This window comes from Amblyraja radiata, chromosome 32, assembly GCF_010909765.2.
Source record: "Amblyraja radiata isolate CabotCenter1 chromosome 32, sAmbRad1.1.pri, whole genome shotgun sequence".
Taxonomy (NCBI): Eukaryota; Metazoa; Chordata; class Chondrichthyes; order Rajiformes; family Rajidae; genus Amblyraja; species Amblyraja radiata.
Window position 1 is genome coordinate 4,367,771 of NC_045987.1, and position 13,041 is coordinate 4,380,811.

Sequence of the window (13,041 nt, forward strand, 5' to 3'; positions counted from 1 at the left end):
GGCTGATAATCCACAATCAGTACCCCGTTCCGGCCTTCTGCCCATATCCCCTGACTCCCCTATCTTTAAGAGCTCTCTCTAAGTTTCTCTTGAAAGCATCCAGAGAACTGCCTTCTGAGTCAGAGAATTCCACAGACTCGCTACTCTGTGTGAAAAAGTTTTTCCTCATGTCCGTTCTAAATGGCTTACCCCTTATTCTTGAAACCCCACGTTTGTCTATTTGGTTGAAGTAATACATCCCATAACATTTAGAAAAGATTCAAAGTTTATCCTGTTGCAATGGTGATGTTTACCCTCCAATTAGCATAATTAGTTCATGTTCATGTTCATGTTATTGCAGCAATATTAGTCCATTTGGCCCATCAAGTCTACTCCACCATTCAACATGGCTGATCCATCTTTCCCTCTCAACCCCATTTTCCTGCCTTCTCCCAACAACCCCTGATACCTGTACTAATCAAGAACCTGCCAATTTCCGCCTTAATAATATCCATTGACTTGGCCTCTACAGCCTTTTGTGGCAATGAATTCCACAGATTCACTACCCTCTGACTAAAGAAATTCCTCCTCGCCTCCTTTCTAAAAGTACCTCCTTTTATTCTGAGGATATGACCTCTGGTCCTAGACTCTCCCACTAGTGGAAACATCCTCTCCACATCCACTTTATCCAAGCCTTTCAATATTCGGTACGTTTCAATGAGGTCCCTCCTCATCCTTCTAAACTCCAGCGAGTGCAAGCCCAGTGCCATCAAATGCTCACCATACGTTAAGCCGTCCATTCCAGTGATCATTCTCATTAGCAAAAGGAAAGAATGTAAGTGTGGGACTAAAGGGCCTGTCCCACTTAGGCGAGTTTTTAGGCGACTGTCGGGGACTGTCATAGCCGTAGCAGGCTGCCGAGAAACCGCGACTGGACCCCCCTACGGCAATGTCTACGACAAGCTACAAGAACCTAGTCGACGTCAAGCTACGGAAATCTACCGACAACTGGTGACCCATTAGAATGTCCACCTACCACCACACCTACGAGAACCTACGACCACACAGGCGACGACCTACTACAACCAAATGAGTTGTATGAGCTTGTCGGCGACAAACTGAAGACGAGTGAAGACAATTCAGTCGCCGGTACCTGTGGCCGGTTGACGTAGGTTGACAATGGATTTCACCGAAGTCAGCACCAGCGACAACCTACGTCATCCTGCCGACAACCTACGACAGAACCTACGTCCGGAGAAGCTCATTGGCATCAACCCACTGTCGCCGAAAATTTTTGAACGTGTTGAAAATCCAGCGGCGACTAGAAAGACGCCACGACTCTTTGGGCGGCTGAGGAGACGGCTCACGACCATACAGGCGACAACCCCGGCGACCATGTGGCGACAGCCTAGTCACCTGTAGTCGTCTTAAAAATAGCCTAAGTGGGACAGGCCCTTAACTCTATTTTCTGCTTCCTGCTTTTGCGTTGTTGAACTCGTGAATGGTACGTTTGTACTTGTGTGCAGTATGATTTGCCTGGACCGCACGTTTTTCACGCTATCTGGATATACGTAACAATGATGCACCAATGACCAGTTTCAATGTCACCAGAGAGTTACAGTGCATGGAGGTTAGTTTAGTTTTGTGTGTAAATTTAATGCCAGTGTTTTGCAACACTGTGCACGCACTCAGATTAACAGCTAAATGACCCAGTCATTGCCACGCTGCTTGGTAAAGGCATCTTCACCATCTGCTGCCTGGAATGAATGAATGAATACTTTATGTTTAAGAAAGAACTGCAGATGCTGGAAAAATCGAAGGTAGACAAAAATGCTGGAGAAACTCAGCGGGTGAGGCAGCATCTATGGAGAGAAGGAATAGGTGACGTTTTGGGTCGAGACCCTTCTTCAGACACATGTCCCTCGGTGCAGTGAAATGCTTTGTAATGCGTACAACATAGGCAGCACAAACATGTCGCCAAGTGTCGGCGCCGACAAAGTTACACAAGTGCCGAACAATCGTATCTACTACCAGTCGCTGCACGTGGCAACAGGCCACCCTTTTATACCTCCCCTTCCTTCCTCCCCTTGCTAGTCCCCCCTTTGTTCTCGACTGCTCTCGGTTGCTCCCCTCCCTCACCCTCTCTCCCGCCCTCCCTTCCTCCCCCCCTTCTTACCTCACCTCCCTGCCTCCCCTCTCTCCCTCCTCTCCCTCTCTCCCTCCCCCCTCTCCCTCACCTCTTTCTTCGCCCCCTCTCCCTCCCCCCTCCTCTCTCTTCACCCCCTCCCCCTGCCTCCCCTCCTCCCCCTCCCTCCCCCCTCTCCCTCCCCCCTCCCCCCTCCTCTCTCTTCGCCCCCTCTCCCTCCCCCTCCTCTCTCTTCGCCCCCTCCCCCTGCCTCCCCTCCTCCCCCTCCCTCCCGCCTCTCCCCTCTCTCCCTCCCTCCCTCCTCTCCCCCTCTCCCTCCCCCCTCCTCTCCCTCCTCTCCCACTCTCCCTCCCCCCTCCTCTCTCTTCGCCTCCCCTCCCTTCCCTGCCTTCCCTCCTTCTCCCTCCCTCCCTCCCGGCTCTTGGCCTCTCCTCGGTCTCGTTGGCGTGATGCCCATCGATGCCAGAGTCCACAGTGGGTGAGCGGGGCCTGCCGGGCAAGTTCTCGATCGTCGGTTCGAAGGCCTTGTTCCAGCACATCCTGTCACACAGACCTCGGTTGTGCAGACATTTGACCGCAGCAGTACACAAGCCGCAGGAATGGGAGCAACATTTCAACGCAGCGGACCCGCTTGAAGGTCGAAGGGAAGGCCGAACATTAGCTGGGGAAGGGGAAGACCAGAGACTAATTAGATAGCTCATTCAAAGAGGCCATCACTGATTTTAATCTCCTCCCATCATGTACAATTCACTGGAATTAGTTTCTCCTCCACCCTCCCACCCAATTTAGCCGCTGAACTTGTTGGTCAGTTAGCGATTCACGGCCTATAATGATCCAAACCTCCTGGCAGCTCCTTAACAAATTAAGCTTCATTTTCCTGGGCAGTAATAAATCGCCCGTGTTTTTCATGTTTTTATTCTTCACCCTGTAAGCAATGTATTCCAGTTTGTTAAATCAATTGACGTTTGCTTTTACTGCAAGAGCCTGCAAAACGGGACGATTAATGCAAATGGATTTCAGTCTTCAACTAAACCCATTATCACTTCAAAAGCCCAGCAAATTTTTAAAGATTATCTGTCAAAATGTTGCCCTTTCTCCAAATAGGACGAGTGCAAATAAAATGAATGGATTTTCATCAGATCGTAAGTGATAGGAGCAGAATTAGGCCATTCAGCCCATCAAGACTACTACACCATTCAATCACGGCTGATTACACTATCCCTATTACACCTTTCTCCTGCCTTCTCCCCATAACCCCTGACACCTGTACTAATCAAGAATCTATCTACCTCTGCCTTGGATATATCCACTGACTTGGCCTCCGCAGCCGTCTGTGGCAAAGAATTCTGCAGATTTACCACCCTCTGTTTTTGTTTGATTTTGTTCCAATAGAAACATAGAAAATAGGTGCAGGAATAGGCCATTCGGCCTTTCGATCCTGCACCGCCATTCAATATGATCATGGCTGATCATCCAACTCAGTATCCCGTACCTGCCTTCTCTCCATACCCCCTGACCCCTTTAGCCACAAGGGCCACATCTAACTCCCTCTTAAATATAGCCAATGAACTGGCCTCAACTACCTTCTGTGGCAGAGAATTCCACAGATTCACACAGATTTTACACAGACTCTGTGTAAAAAATGATTTTCTCAGCTCGGTCCTAAATGACTTCCCCTCTTATCCTTAAACTGTGACCCCTCGTTCTGGACTTCCCCGACATCAGGAATAATCTTCCTGCATCTAGCCTGTCCAACCCCTTAAGCCTTTTGGCCTTGTGGCTTCTAGCGATCATAGGCATTCTGGTGTGTCGTTAGGGTGGTGAGAGGATTGCCTGTTCAACTTGAAAGTGCAACCCCATTGAGAGTTAAGATCTCGAGCGCTCGAACTTAAACTGGAAAGCAGACACGAGTTACTATACGATACCATGGAACTTTATTTATCCCAGGAGGGAAATTGATCTTCCAACTGTCATAAAACACAAAATACACGAAACATGAAATTAAAAGTGATGAGTGGAAAGGATTGGGGATGTGCGAAGATTTAGGAGGAGGGGGGAGGATGGTAGTCAGTCTACCCCATGACAGACGGAGGAGGAGTTGTACAGTTTGGTAGACACAGGGAAGAAGGATCTCCTGTGGCGTTCTGTCCTGCATCTTGGTGGAACCAGGCTCTGTTGCTGAAGGTGCTCCTCAGGTTGATCAGTGGGTCATGGATGATGAAGCATTAGTTAAATGAGCAGCTGAAAAGCGACACCGTGACTGATGGTCACTTAGGTAATCATCTTTTAAATTGCAAAGGTGATTTGGTTGCATTTATGACACTCTCCCTTATCTCATTATTAATATTAAAATAACAACATTAAGCCCCAGTACCTGGAAGTGGTTTGTGGTAGACTGGCCAGTCTGATGAAGGGTCTCGATCCAAAACGCCACCTATTCCTTCTTCTCCAGAGATGCTGCCTGACCCGCTGAGTTACTCCAGCATTTTGTGTCCATCTTCTTATTATAGTTCTCCTGCATCAGAAATTGGGCCGGGACGGCCGCTTTGTTGGAGGTGGTCTTTTAATGTAACTTGGAATTTTTAATTCAACTTTTTTCCCCCTCTCGTTGCAGAGATGACCGGCACAGTCGCGGATATCTCCCTGGTCCATTGGAAGCAGCAATGGCTGGAGAACGGAACCCTCTATTTCCATGTCTCGATGACCAACGTTGAGCACCTCTCCCAGATCACTCCGCCAACCCTGCGGGAACCCTCCGAGATCGTGGATGAGCAGATGCATGTACTTCACGTCTCCGTCATGGTAAGAACAACGGGAGGAAAGCCGCATGGAGTTAATCATTCTTCTTGCATTGCGGGTCGGGTTTTCTTTTTTTTTTGGAATTTATTTTATTAGAAGCAATTGTACAGGAATAAGGCAATCGTCATGAGAGTTTTACAATTATTGTACAGCTTCAATTTTAACATTGAAACCTAAATCAAAAAAAAAGAATAAAAGAGAAAAAAGGAGAGAATGAAGAAAAAGAAGTAAAATAAAAGAAGGGAAGGAAAAGACCCCTAAACTACCAAAGAAGTGCAAGAAGAAAGAAGAGAAATAAGAAAAAGGAAGATGGAGATGGAGCTCGTCGGGTTTCAGGGGTAATTTGGGGGTAAATTCATGGGTAAATTGGGAGCTAAACAAGCTCGTAGATGGTGCGGATGTGTAAGTCCGCATCACTTCACGGAAGCCGAATCTCCACGAATTGGAAAACTGACACGGTGCATAATTGCAGCCTGGTGGGTTTTAAGTAACGTCACCTACAATTTTAACCTGTTCTCTGCATAGTTTTTCTTCACTGTTGGCCACGATCTGAGTATTCTCCGGGTTGGGGGTGGCACTGAACAGGTTAATGACGTTCCCAGAAAAGATTGCAAGAGGTTGTGGATTTGAACAGTCAGCACATCCACAGAATGACTTTACTTGTGTGAACATGATGTTGGTTAAGTAATCTAGCACAAGCGTGCACTTGGACTTGATTGATGTTTGGGTGGTTTTATTGGCATCGGGACCTGCAATATCTGGATCTACAGTGATAAAGATATAGGTCTGAAGACTGGCATCTATCTTTTCATCTAGATGCTGTTTCATATGAAACAATCAAAGATATAGTGAGAAATGAAAGGGAAGAAAATAACATTTCGTTGAATGTAACCAAATGCACACCCTTCAAATCCGTGATATATGGTGTCTTTTATCTTTCCAAATTAAATAGGTGATGGAAAACCTGCCATGTTTATCTGTTGAGGTCGGATGAATGTAGCTGCAGTGTGGGAAAATGCTTTGCCTTTTGTGAAAGTGAAAGAAAACTAAGTCTACTGGAAGACAGACACAAAATGCTGGAGTAACTCAGCGGGACAGGCAGCATCTCTGGAGGGAAGGAATGGGTGACGTTTCGGGTCGAGATCCTTCTTCAGACAGGTCTCGACCTGAAACATCAAATTATCTCCAACTTAATTTTCACCGTCTCCGGTGAGATGAATCAAACATCTGAACCCACGTCTACATTCACTCGGTTGCTAAACACTTTCATTCTCCTTCCCATTCCCACACTGACCTTTCTGTTCTCGGTTTCCTCCATTGGCAGAGTGAGGCTAAATGCAAATTGGAGGAACAGCAGCTCATATTTCACCTGGGCAGTTTACAACCCAGTGGTATGAATATTAATTTGTCTAACTTCAGGTAGCCCTGGCATTCTCTCTCTCTCTCTCTCTCTCTCCCTATCCCTATGATCTCGGAGAAAACCCACGCAGGTCACGGGGAGAACGTGCAAACTCCGTACAGTCAGCGCCCGTAGTCGGGATCGAACCTGGGTCTCCGGTGCTGCATCTGCTGTAAGGTAGCAAGTCTACCGCTGCGCCACCGTGACTGCCACCAAGCTTGTGAACCTTGTGAACTCACCCACACCTTCCCGCCAACAGTTCCTCAAAGTTCTCTCTCAATAGTCGCTTCAAGATAAGTTCCAATGTATTTTTGTGGTTGAGGGCAGAGAGTGCTTTGCCTGCAATTGGAAATGTTGTGGTTCGTTCTTCTGTTTGTTGGTTCTGCAGTGTGCACCAGTCCAGAGTCGTTCAGCTCCAGATTTAAACTTTGGAGGTCATGTTCCCTGTGAAATTATCTGAAAGAAGGACATTTTAAAGTGACGGTATCTGAAAATGGCAATTTCTAATTTCAACATAAAGCATCCACTCAAAACTGCCTTGGACACTCTGGTGATTTACTGGGACTACTTGACTTGATGTGCTCTAGGGTCAAGTTGAAAAACAATCTCTATTTTACAGTCTTGAAGCCTTATTGAAGTAGATGCTTTAACAACAAAGACCTGGATGGTGTTTTAGTTTAGTTGTAAGCGCTATAAGGCAGCAACTCTACCGCTGCGCCACCGTGCCGCCCTATGTAGGTGAATATAATGAGCCAGGCGAGGTACAAATACATAAATAAAAGCTTGCCTGCAATTCTTACACAGCGCTTCTATTTAACAAGAAATAATGTGTGTGAGTAAGCACATATTCAAAAAGAAAAAGTGACAACAATTGTGCTGTTATCTTAACTATAAAACTGCCAGCATTTACTGTCATTAATGCAAACAGCCAGCAGAAAATGTACCATTTGTGTGGTAACAGGTAAAGATCCAAATTCCGCCTTCCATTGCATTGCTGGTTACAAAGAAAAAAGACAAAGTGCTGGAGTAACACAGCGGGTCAGGCAGCATTTCTGGAGAACGTGGATAGGAGACGTTTCGGGCCCTTTGGGACGTTTGGCTCCATACCGAGATGACTGCTTCACTTTCTGAGTGGGCCTACTCTCTCTATAGTTACCTTCTTTCCCTTAATGTACATAAGATCACTTTGGATTGTTCGTAATATTACCTGTCAGAGTTATCTCCTGTCCCCTTTTTGCTCTTCTGATTTCCTTCTTGCGTCTGATCAATTCCTAAAACTCATCCGTGGATACACTTGATACCAGCTGCCTATACTGGTCCCATTCCTCCTTTCTCTTGACCAGAATCCAAATTTCTCTCATCATCCAGGCTTCCTTGCCCTTCACTCTAACACTGGTGCAACATAAGCCCAAAGTCCTTAATGCAACCAAAAACACTCCACAGTTCAATGGCTAGTGTTGGTAGTGTTTAAGACCCTGCTGGTTGATGTAAAGAAGCTATTCTAGAACACATTCGTTTTTTGGTTTAGAGATACAGAGTGGAAACAGGCCATTCGGCCCACCGAGTCCGCGCCGACCGCCGATCACCCCGTACACGAGCACTATCCTACACACTGGGGACAATTTACAATTTATAGAAGCCAATTAGCCTACAAACATGTACGTCTTTGGAGTGTGGAAGGAAACCGGAGCACCCGGGGAAAACCCATGCAGTCACAGGGAGAACGTACAAACTCCGTACAGACAGCACCTGTATTCAGGATCCATCCCGGGTCTCTGATGCTGTAAGGCAGCAACTCTATTGCTGCGCCACCTTGCCACCCGAAACATATCTGAACATGTAATGTCACTGATTTGTTAATACTTTTTATTATATTTTGAATTTTGAAATAACATTTAATACCTCAGGTGTCATTTAAAAAAATGTAAGATTTTAGTTCGAAATTTTGGGTTGACTGTGATTCTAAGCAAACTCGTAATTGTCGAGCACCGTAACTGCAAAATAACACTGCAGCACAAAGCCCTCAATTTAGATGTGTGAAAAACAATAATTAAGGCATTTTCAACAGCCAAAGCAGTTAATACAATGTTTATTGCTCTACATTCATCCAGTGCAGAACCATTAACTTGCAGGTAAGGTGACATCTGTGGAAAGAAATAAAGTTTCATGTTTCAGGTCAAAAATTCTTCCAGAGGAGCAGAGTTCCTTCAAAGGTTGCACCACTAAAAGAGACGTGGGAATGAATTCAATGTTAAATTACAGACGTGGAGGAAGGAACTGCAGATGCCGGTTTTACACCGACGATAGACACAAAATGCTGGAGTAACTCAGCGGACAGGTAGAGAAGGAATGGGTGACGTTTCGGCTCGAGATCCTTCTTCAGACAGTTTTACTTCCACAGATGCTACCTGACCTGCTGAGTGTCTCCAGCGTTTTAAGTTTTGATTTCTGATCTCCCGCACAGATTGTTAGGTTAAAACTTTTATTAACTGAGTTCGGTGGCCTCTTGAAGCATGCGTGAAATTAAATGCCCTGCACAATGCCAGACCATAAGATATATGAGCTGGAGTAAGCCATTTGGAACTTTGAATTTGCTGCACAATTCATTACCATTGTGGCTAATCCTACACCTCAGCACCATTCACATAATCTATTTTTTAATTTCTCAATTTTAAATTGTCAGGGTGTCAGAGGTTATGGGGAGAAGGAGGGAGAGATAGATCAGTCGTGATTGAATGGTGGAGTACACTTGATGTGCCGAATGGCCTTATTCAGCTCCTATTACTTATAACCTTAGGACCTCATTTCCTTAATGTCCAGAAAGCTATTGATTTCTGTTTAAATGACCTGGATGGCTGAACATTCACTCCTCTCCAAGAACCTGAATTCCAAAGATATGCAAGCTTCGATGTGCAGATATTTCTCCTCTTCTTGGCACGAAGATGCCTGCCGCTCATGCGGAGACTGTGACTCCTGGTTTCAAATTCTACAGCAAGGGAAAAATCTCCTTCCTGCATCCATCTTGCAGATCCAAAGAAATCTCTCGTTCATCAGAACTCTAGTGACCACAACCCCGTATCAACTCAGTATCTTCTCATCCCACACACACACGCCATTCCTGGCACCATAGAGTGCTGAAAACAGTAATACTGGGTATTTTTAAAGCGGAGATTGACAGATTCCTGATTAATAATAATAATAATGGATGGGATTTATATAGCGCCTTTCTAATACTCAAGGCGCTTTACATCGCATTATTCATTCACTCCTCAGTCACACTCGGTGGTGGTAAGCTACTTCTGTAGCCACAGCTGCCCTGGGGCAGACTGACGGAAGCGTGGCTGCCATTCTGCGCCTACGGCCCCTCCGACCACCACCAATCACTCACACACATTCACACACAGGCAAAGGTGGGTGAAGTGTCTTGCCCAAGGACACAACGACAGTATGCACTCCAAGCGGGATTCGAACCGGCTTCCTTCCGGTCGCCAGCCGAACACTTAGCCCATTGTGCCATCTGTCGTACAATTAGTACGGGTGTCAGCAGTTATGGGGAGAAGGCAGGAGAATGGGGTTGAGAGGGAGAGGTAGATCAGCCATGATTGAATGGCGGAGTAGACTTGATGGGGGCGAATGACCTAAAGGGCCTGTCCTACGAGCATGCGACCTGCATGCGGCAAGCGCGACCTAACGTGGTCGCTTGAGCCTTACGGCCTCGTGGGGCCGATCCCACTTCGATCGCCGGAGCCGTATGAAGTTGTGCGGAGCTGGTCCCGACATCGCTCGGAGATCCGAAAAACTGACCGTGTTTATAAATTCTGCCGGCCCGCAGCCGCCTCGACGGCGTGTCACTCACTCGACCTCTGCGCGGCCCCCGCTTCTGGTTTGGACGCGCTTGCCGCATGCCGTACGGCTCAAGCGACCACGTTAGTTCGCGCTTGCCGCATGCAGGCGCATGCTGGTGGGACCGGCCCTTTAGTCGCGCTTGCCGCATGCAGATCGCATGCACGTGGGACAGGCCCTTAATTCTACTCCCTCTAACCTGTCAACTTATGAATCACTCAGCAGATTGGGCAACAAAGAAACTAAAGGGAATTAACAACTTCATCTCGGATTTCCAGCGTGTGCAGTATTTTGATTTTCATCGCTGAAGCCGATCGCGTGAATTGGTTTCATTTCCTCTGTGGAGAGGTAAGAAGATAAATCTTATACGCTGCTCCCGCCGAGGTCCCATCAATCCCCAGTATAATTACAGAAAGACGTCTTATCTCCTGTATTTTGATTACCTAGGAACAAAATATTGTATGAGTTTGGTTGACAAGATTGTGATTGCATTGGAGAGAGTGCAGAACTGATGCACCGGGACGTTGCGCGGAATTAAATAAGGAACGAGGGCATAGACTAGGCTTGCTAATTTTTGGGGGCTGTGAATTGATCCTGATACATGCAAAATTACAGAGGCACAGATGGGTGGTGCCTGAGTCCAGAGGCCAGAGGTTTAAGTTAAGAACTCAGAGATTGAGAAGCGAATATAAAACAATTAAATTGTCTTGATTAATCCAGGTGTCAGGGGTAATGGGGAGAAGGCAGGGGAATGGGGTTAGGAGGAAGAGATAGATCAGCCATGATTGAATGTTTAAGAAGGAACTGCAGATGCTGGAAAATCGAAGGTACACAAAAAAGCTGGAGAAACTCAGCTGGTGCAGCAGCATCTATGGAGCGAAGGAGATAGGCAACGTTTCGGCACGAAACGTTGCCTATCTCCTTCGCTCCATAGATGCTGCTGCACCCGCTGAGTTTCTCCAGCATTTTTGTGTACCAGCCATGATTGAATGGTGGAGTAGACTTGACCAAAATAAATCTATTTATTTCCATTCTTGGCTTTCTTTTAAATAACAAATTCTCAATTCATGGCAGCATATTATCCCCAATATGTACTTTAATCGTGTTTACAAGCCTTGTTATGGAACCCATCAAATCCTCTGAAAATCCAAAGATGTCACCTCCATTTGTTTCCCATTACTTACTCTGCAAGCTGCATCCTTGAACAGCTCAAATGGATTTGTCAGACACGGTTTTTGTCTCATAATTCCATGCTGACTACTCAATCCCCCGGTGTTCTGTTACAGCATTCTTCATTACAATTCCCTGTTAATACATTCTTCACTACAAGTTCCTGTGTTCTTCTTTCACACTGACATCAGACTCATGTATCGCAGGTCCCCGCTTGAAGCAATACCCAAAATATTTGTTCATTCCGCAGTTGTTTCCTCTTTCCCGTTTATAATTTCTCCTGAAGATGGACACACAATGCTGGAGTAACTCAGCGGGACAGGTAGCATCTCCGGATAGAAGGAGTGGGTGACGTTTCGGGTCGAGACCTGTCTGAAGAAGGGCTTCGACTTCTTCGCACTGAGAGAAATTCTCCTGACTCGTATGTATAGGACCCAGATTCTTCGCTTGTTGGTCTTTTCCTTTTCAAATAGTGGGCGTAGCGGTAGAGTTGCTGCCTTACAGCACCAGAGACCCGGGTTTGATCCTAACTATGGATGCTGTCTGTACGGAGTTTGTACGTTCCCCCCTGTGACTTGCATAGGTTTTCTCTTGGTGTTCCGCTCTCCTCCCACAATCCAAAGACATAAAGGTTTGTAGGCTAATCGGCTTGGTATAATTGTAAATTGTCCCTAGTGTGTGTAGGATAGTGTTAGTGTGCGGGGATCGCTGGTCGGTGCGGTCTCAGTGGGCTGTCGGGCCTGTTCCCGCACTGTATCTCGAAACTAAAAACGAAACCTATATGCAATAAAACCTCTATTTCATGTTAGCTTGCACTCCTGTTCTACCTGGTTTTCCTGTGTCGATTCCTTGGCTGTGCTATAAAATGATGCAAATTCTCAGGTCTACAGCTATTTCTGGTAACTTTCATAAAACCCGTTCCTTAGTTCTAAATCCAAGGAATAAACTTCCACTGCCTGCCTGCCCGCTTTTCATCCTTTTCTTTTTAAAGCTCGTGAACTTGCCTTGCAGAGTGATTCCTTTTCAGAAGCTCCACGAAGAATTGCCAGCACTTAACGATGCTTCCCAAGTCCCCACCAATGACATTGATTTATCTTTTAGTGTGTGGAGGGATGGGAGATATGCACTGTAACTAATTGTGCCATGAAAGAAGGAACTCCACTGAGAACAAAGGTTAGCTCCAGTGCTCCTTTCTAGATGGGGAAGCAGTTCATTTTCAGATCTGGCAGGTGTAATAAAGTTATAGGCAGATATTTAAAGCGTGTGCTGAAAGTTCCACATACTGCCCTTTCACGAGACAGAATTTCAATAAGTCGCCCCTCCGCGGTGCTTCTGCATATCGTAAAGAAGAGCGCAAAATGAGTTGCAGTTTCATAGATTTTTCCAGAGATAGATAGGTCATAGATGGACACAAAATGCTGCAGTAACTCAGCGGGTCAGGCAGCATCTCTGGAGAGAAGGAGTGGGTTACGTTTCGGGTAGAGGTCCTTCTTCAGACCCAGAGTCAGGGGAGAGGGAAACTAGAGGTATGAAAAGGTTCAGAACAAATCAGAGACCGATGACCAAGGAAAGGCCGAGCCCACAATGGTCCATTGTTGGCTGTGGAAGAAGTGATAACCAAGGGATGTGTGGATGCAAACAGCGAAAATAGCAGGATGACTCAAAGGTCTGAAGAAGGGTTTCGGCCCTATTTCCTTCACTCCAT

The 13,041-nt window shown here is 46.3% G+C and overlaps 1 protein-coding gene across 6 annotated transcripts in view; it reads left to right on the top strand.

Moving 5' to 3' along the window:
- Positions 1 to 4,741: 4,741 nt before the first annotated feature.
- astn2 (astrotactin 2) overlaps positions 4,742 to 13,041 on the top strand; it is an 823,694-nt gene continuing 815,394 nt past the window's right edge. For all 6 annotated transcript variants that reach the window (XM_033048879.1, XM_033048880.1, XM_033048881.1 and 3 more), the window contains exon 1: positions 4,742 to 4,927. In XM_033048879.1, coding sequence (XP_032904770.1) covers positions 4,742 to 4,927 — 186 coding nt within the window. The remainder of the gene's footprint in view (positions 4,928 to 13,041) is intronic.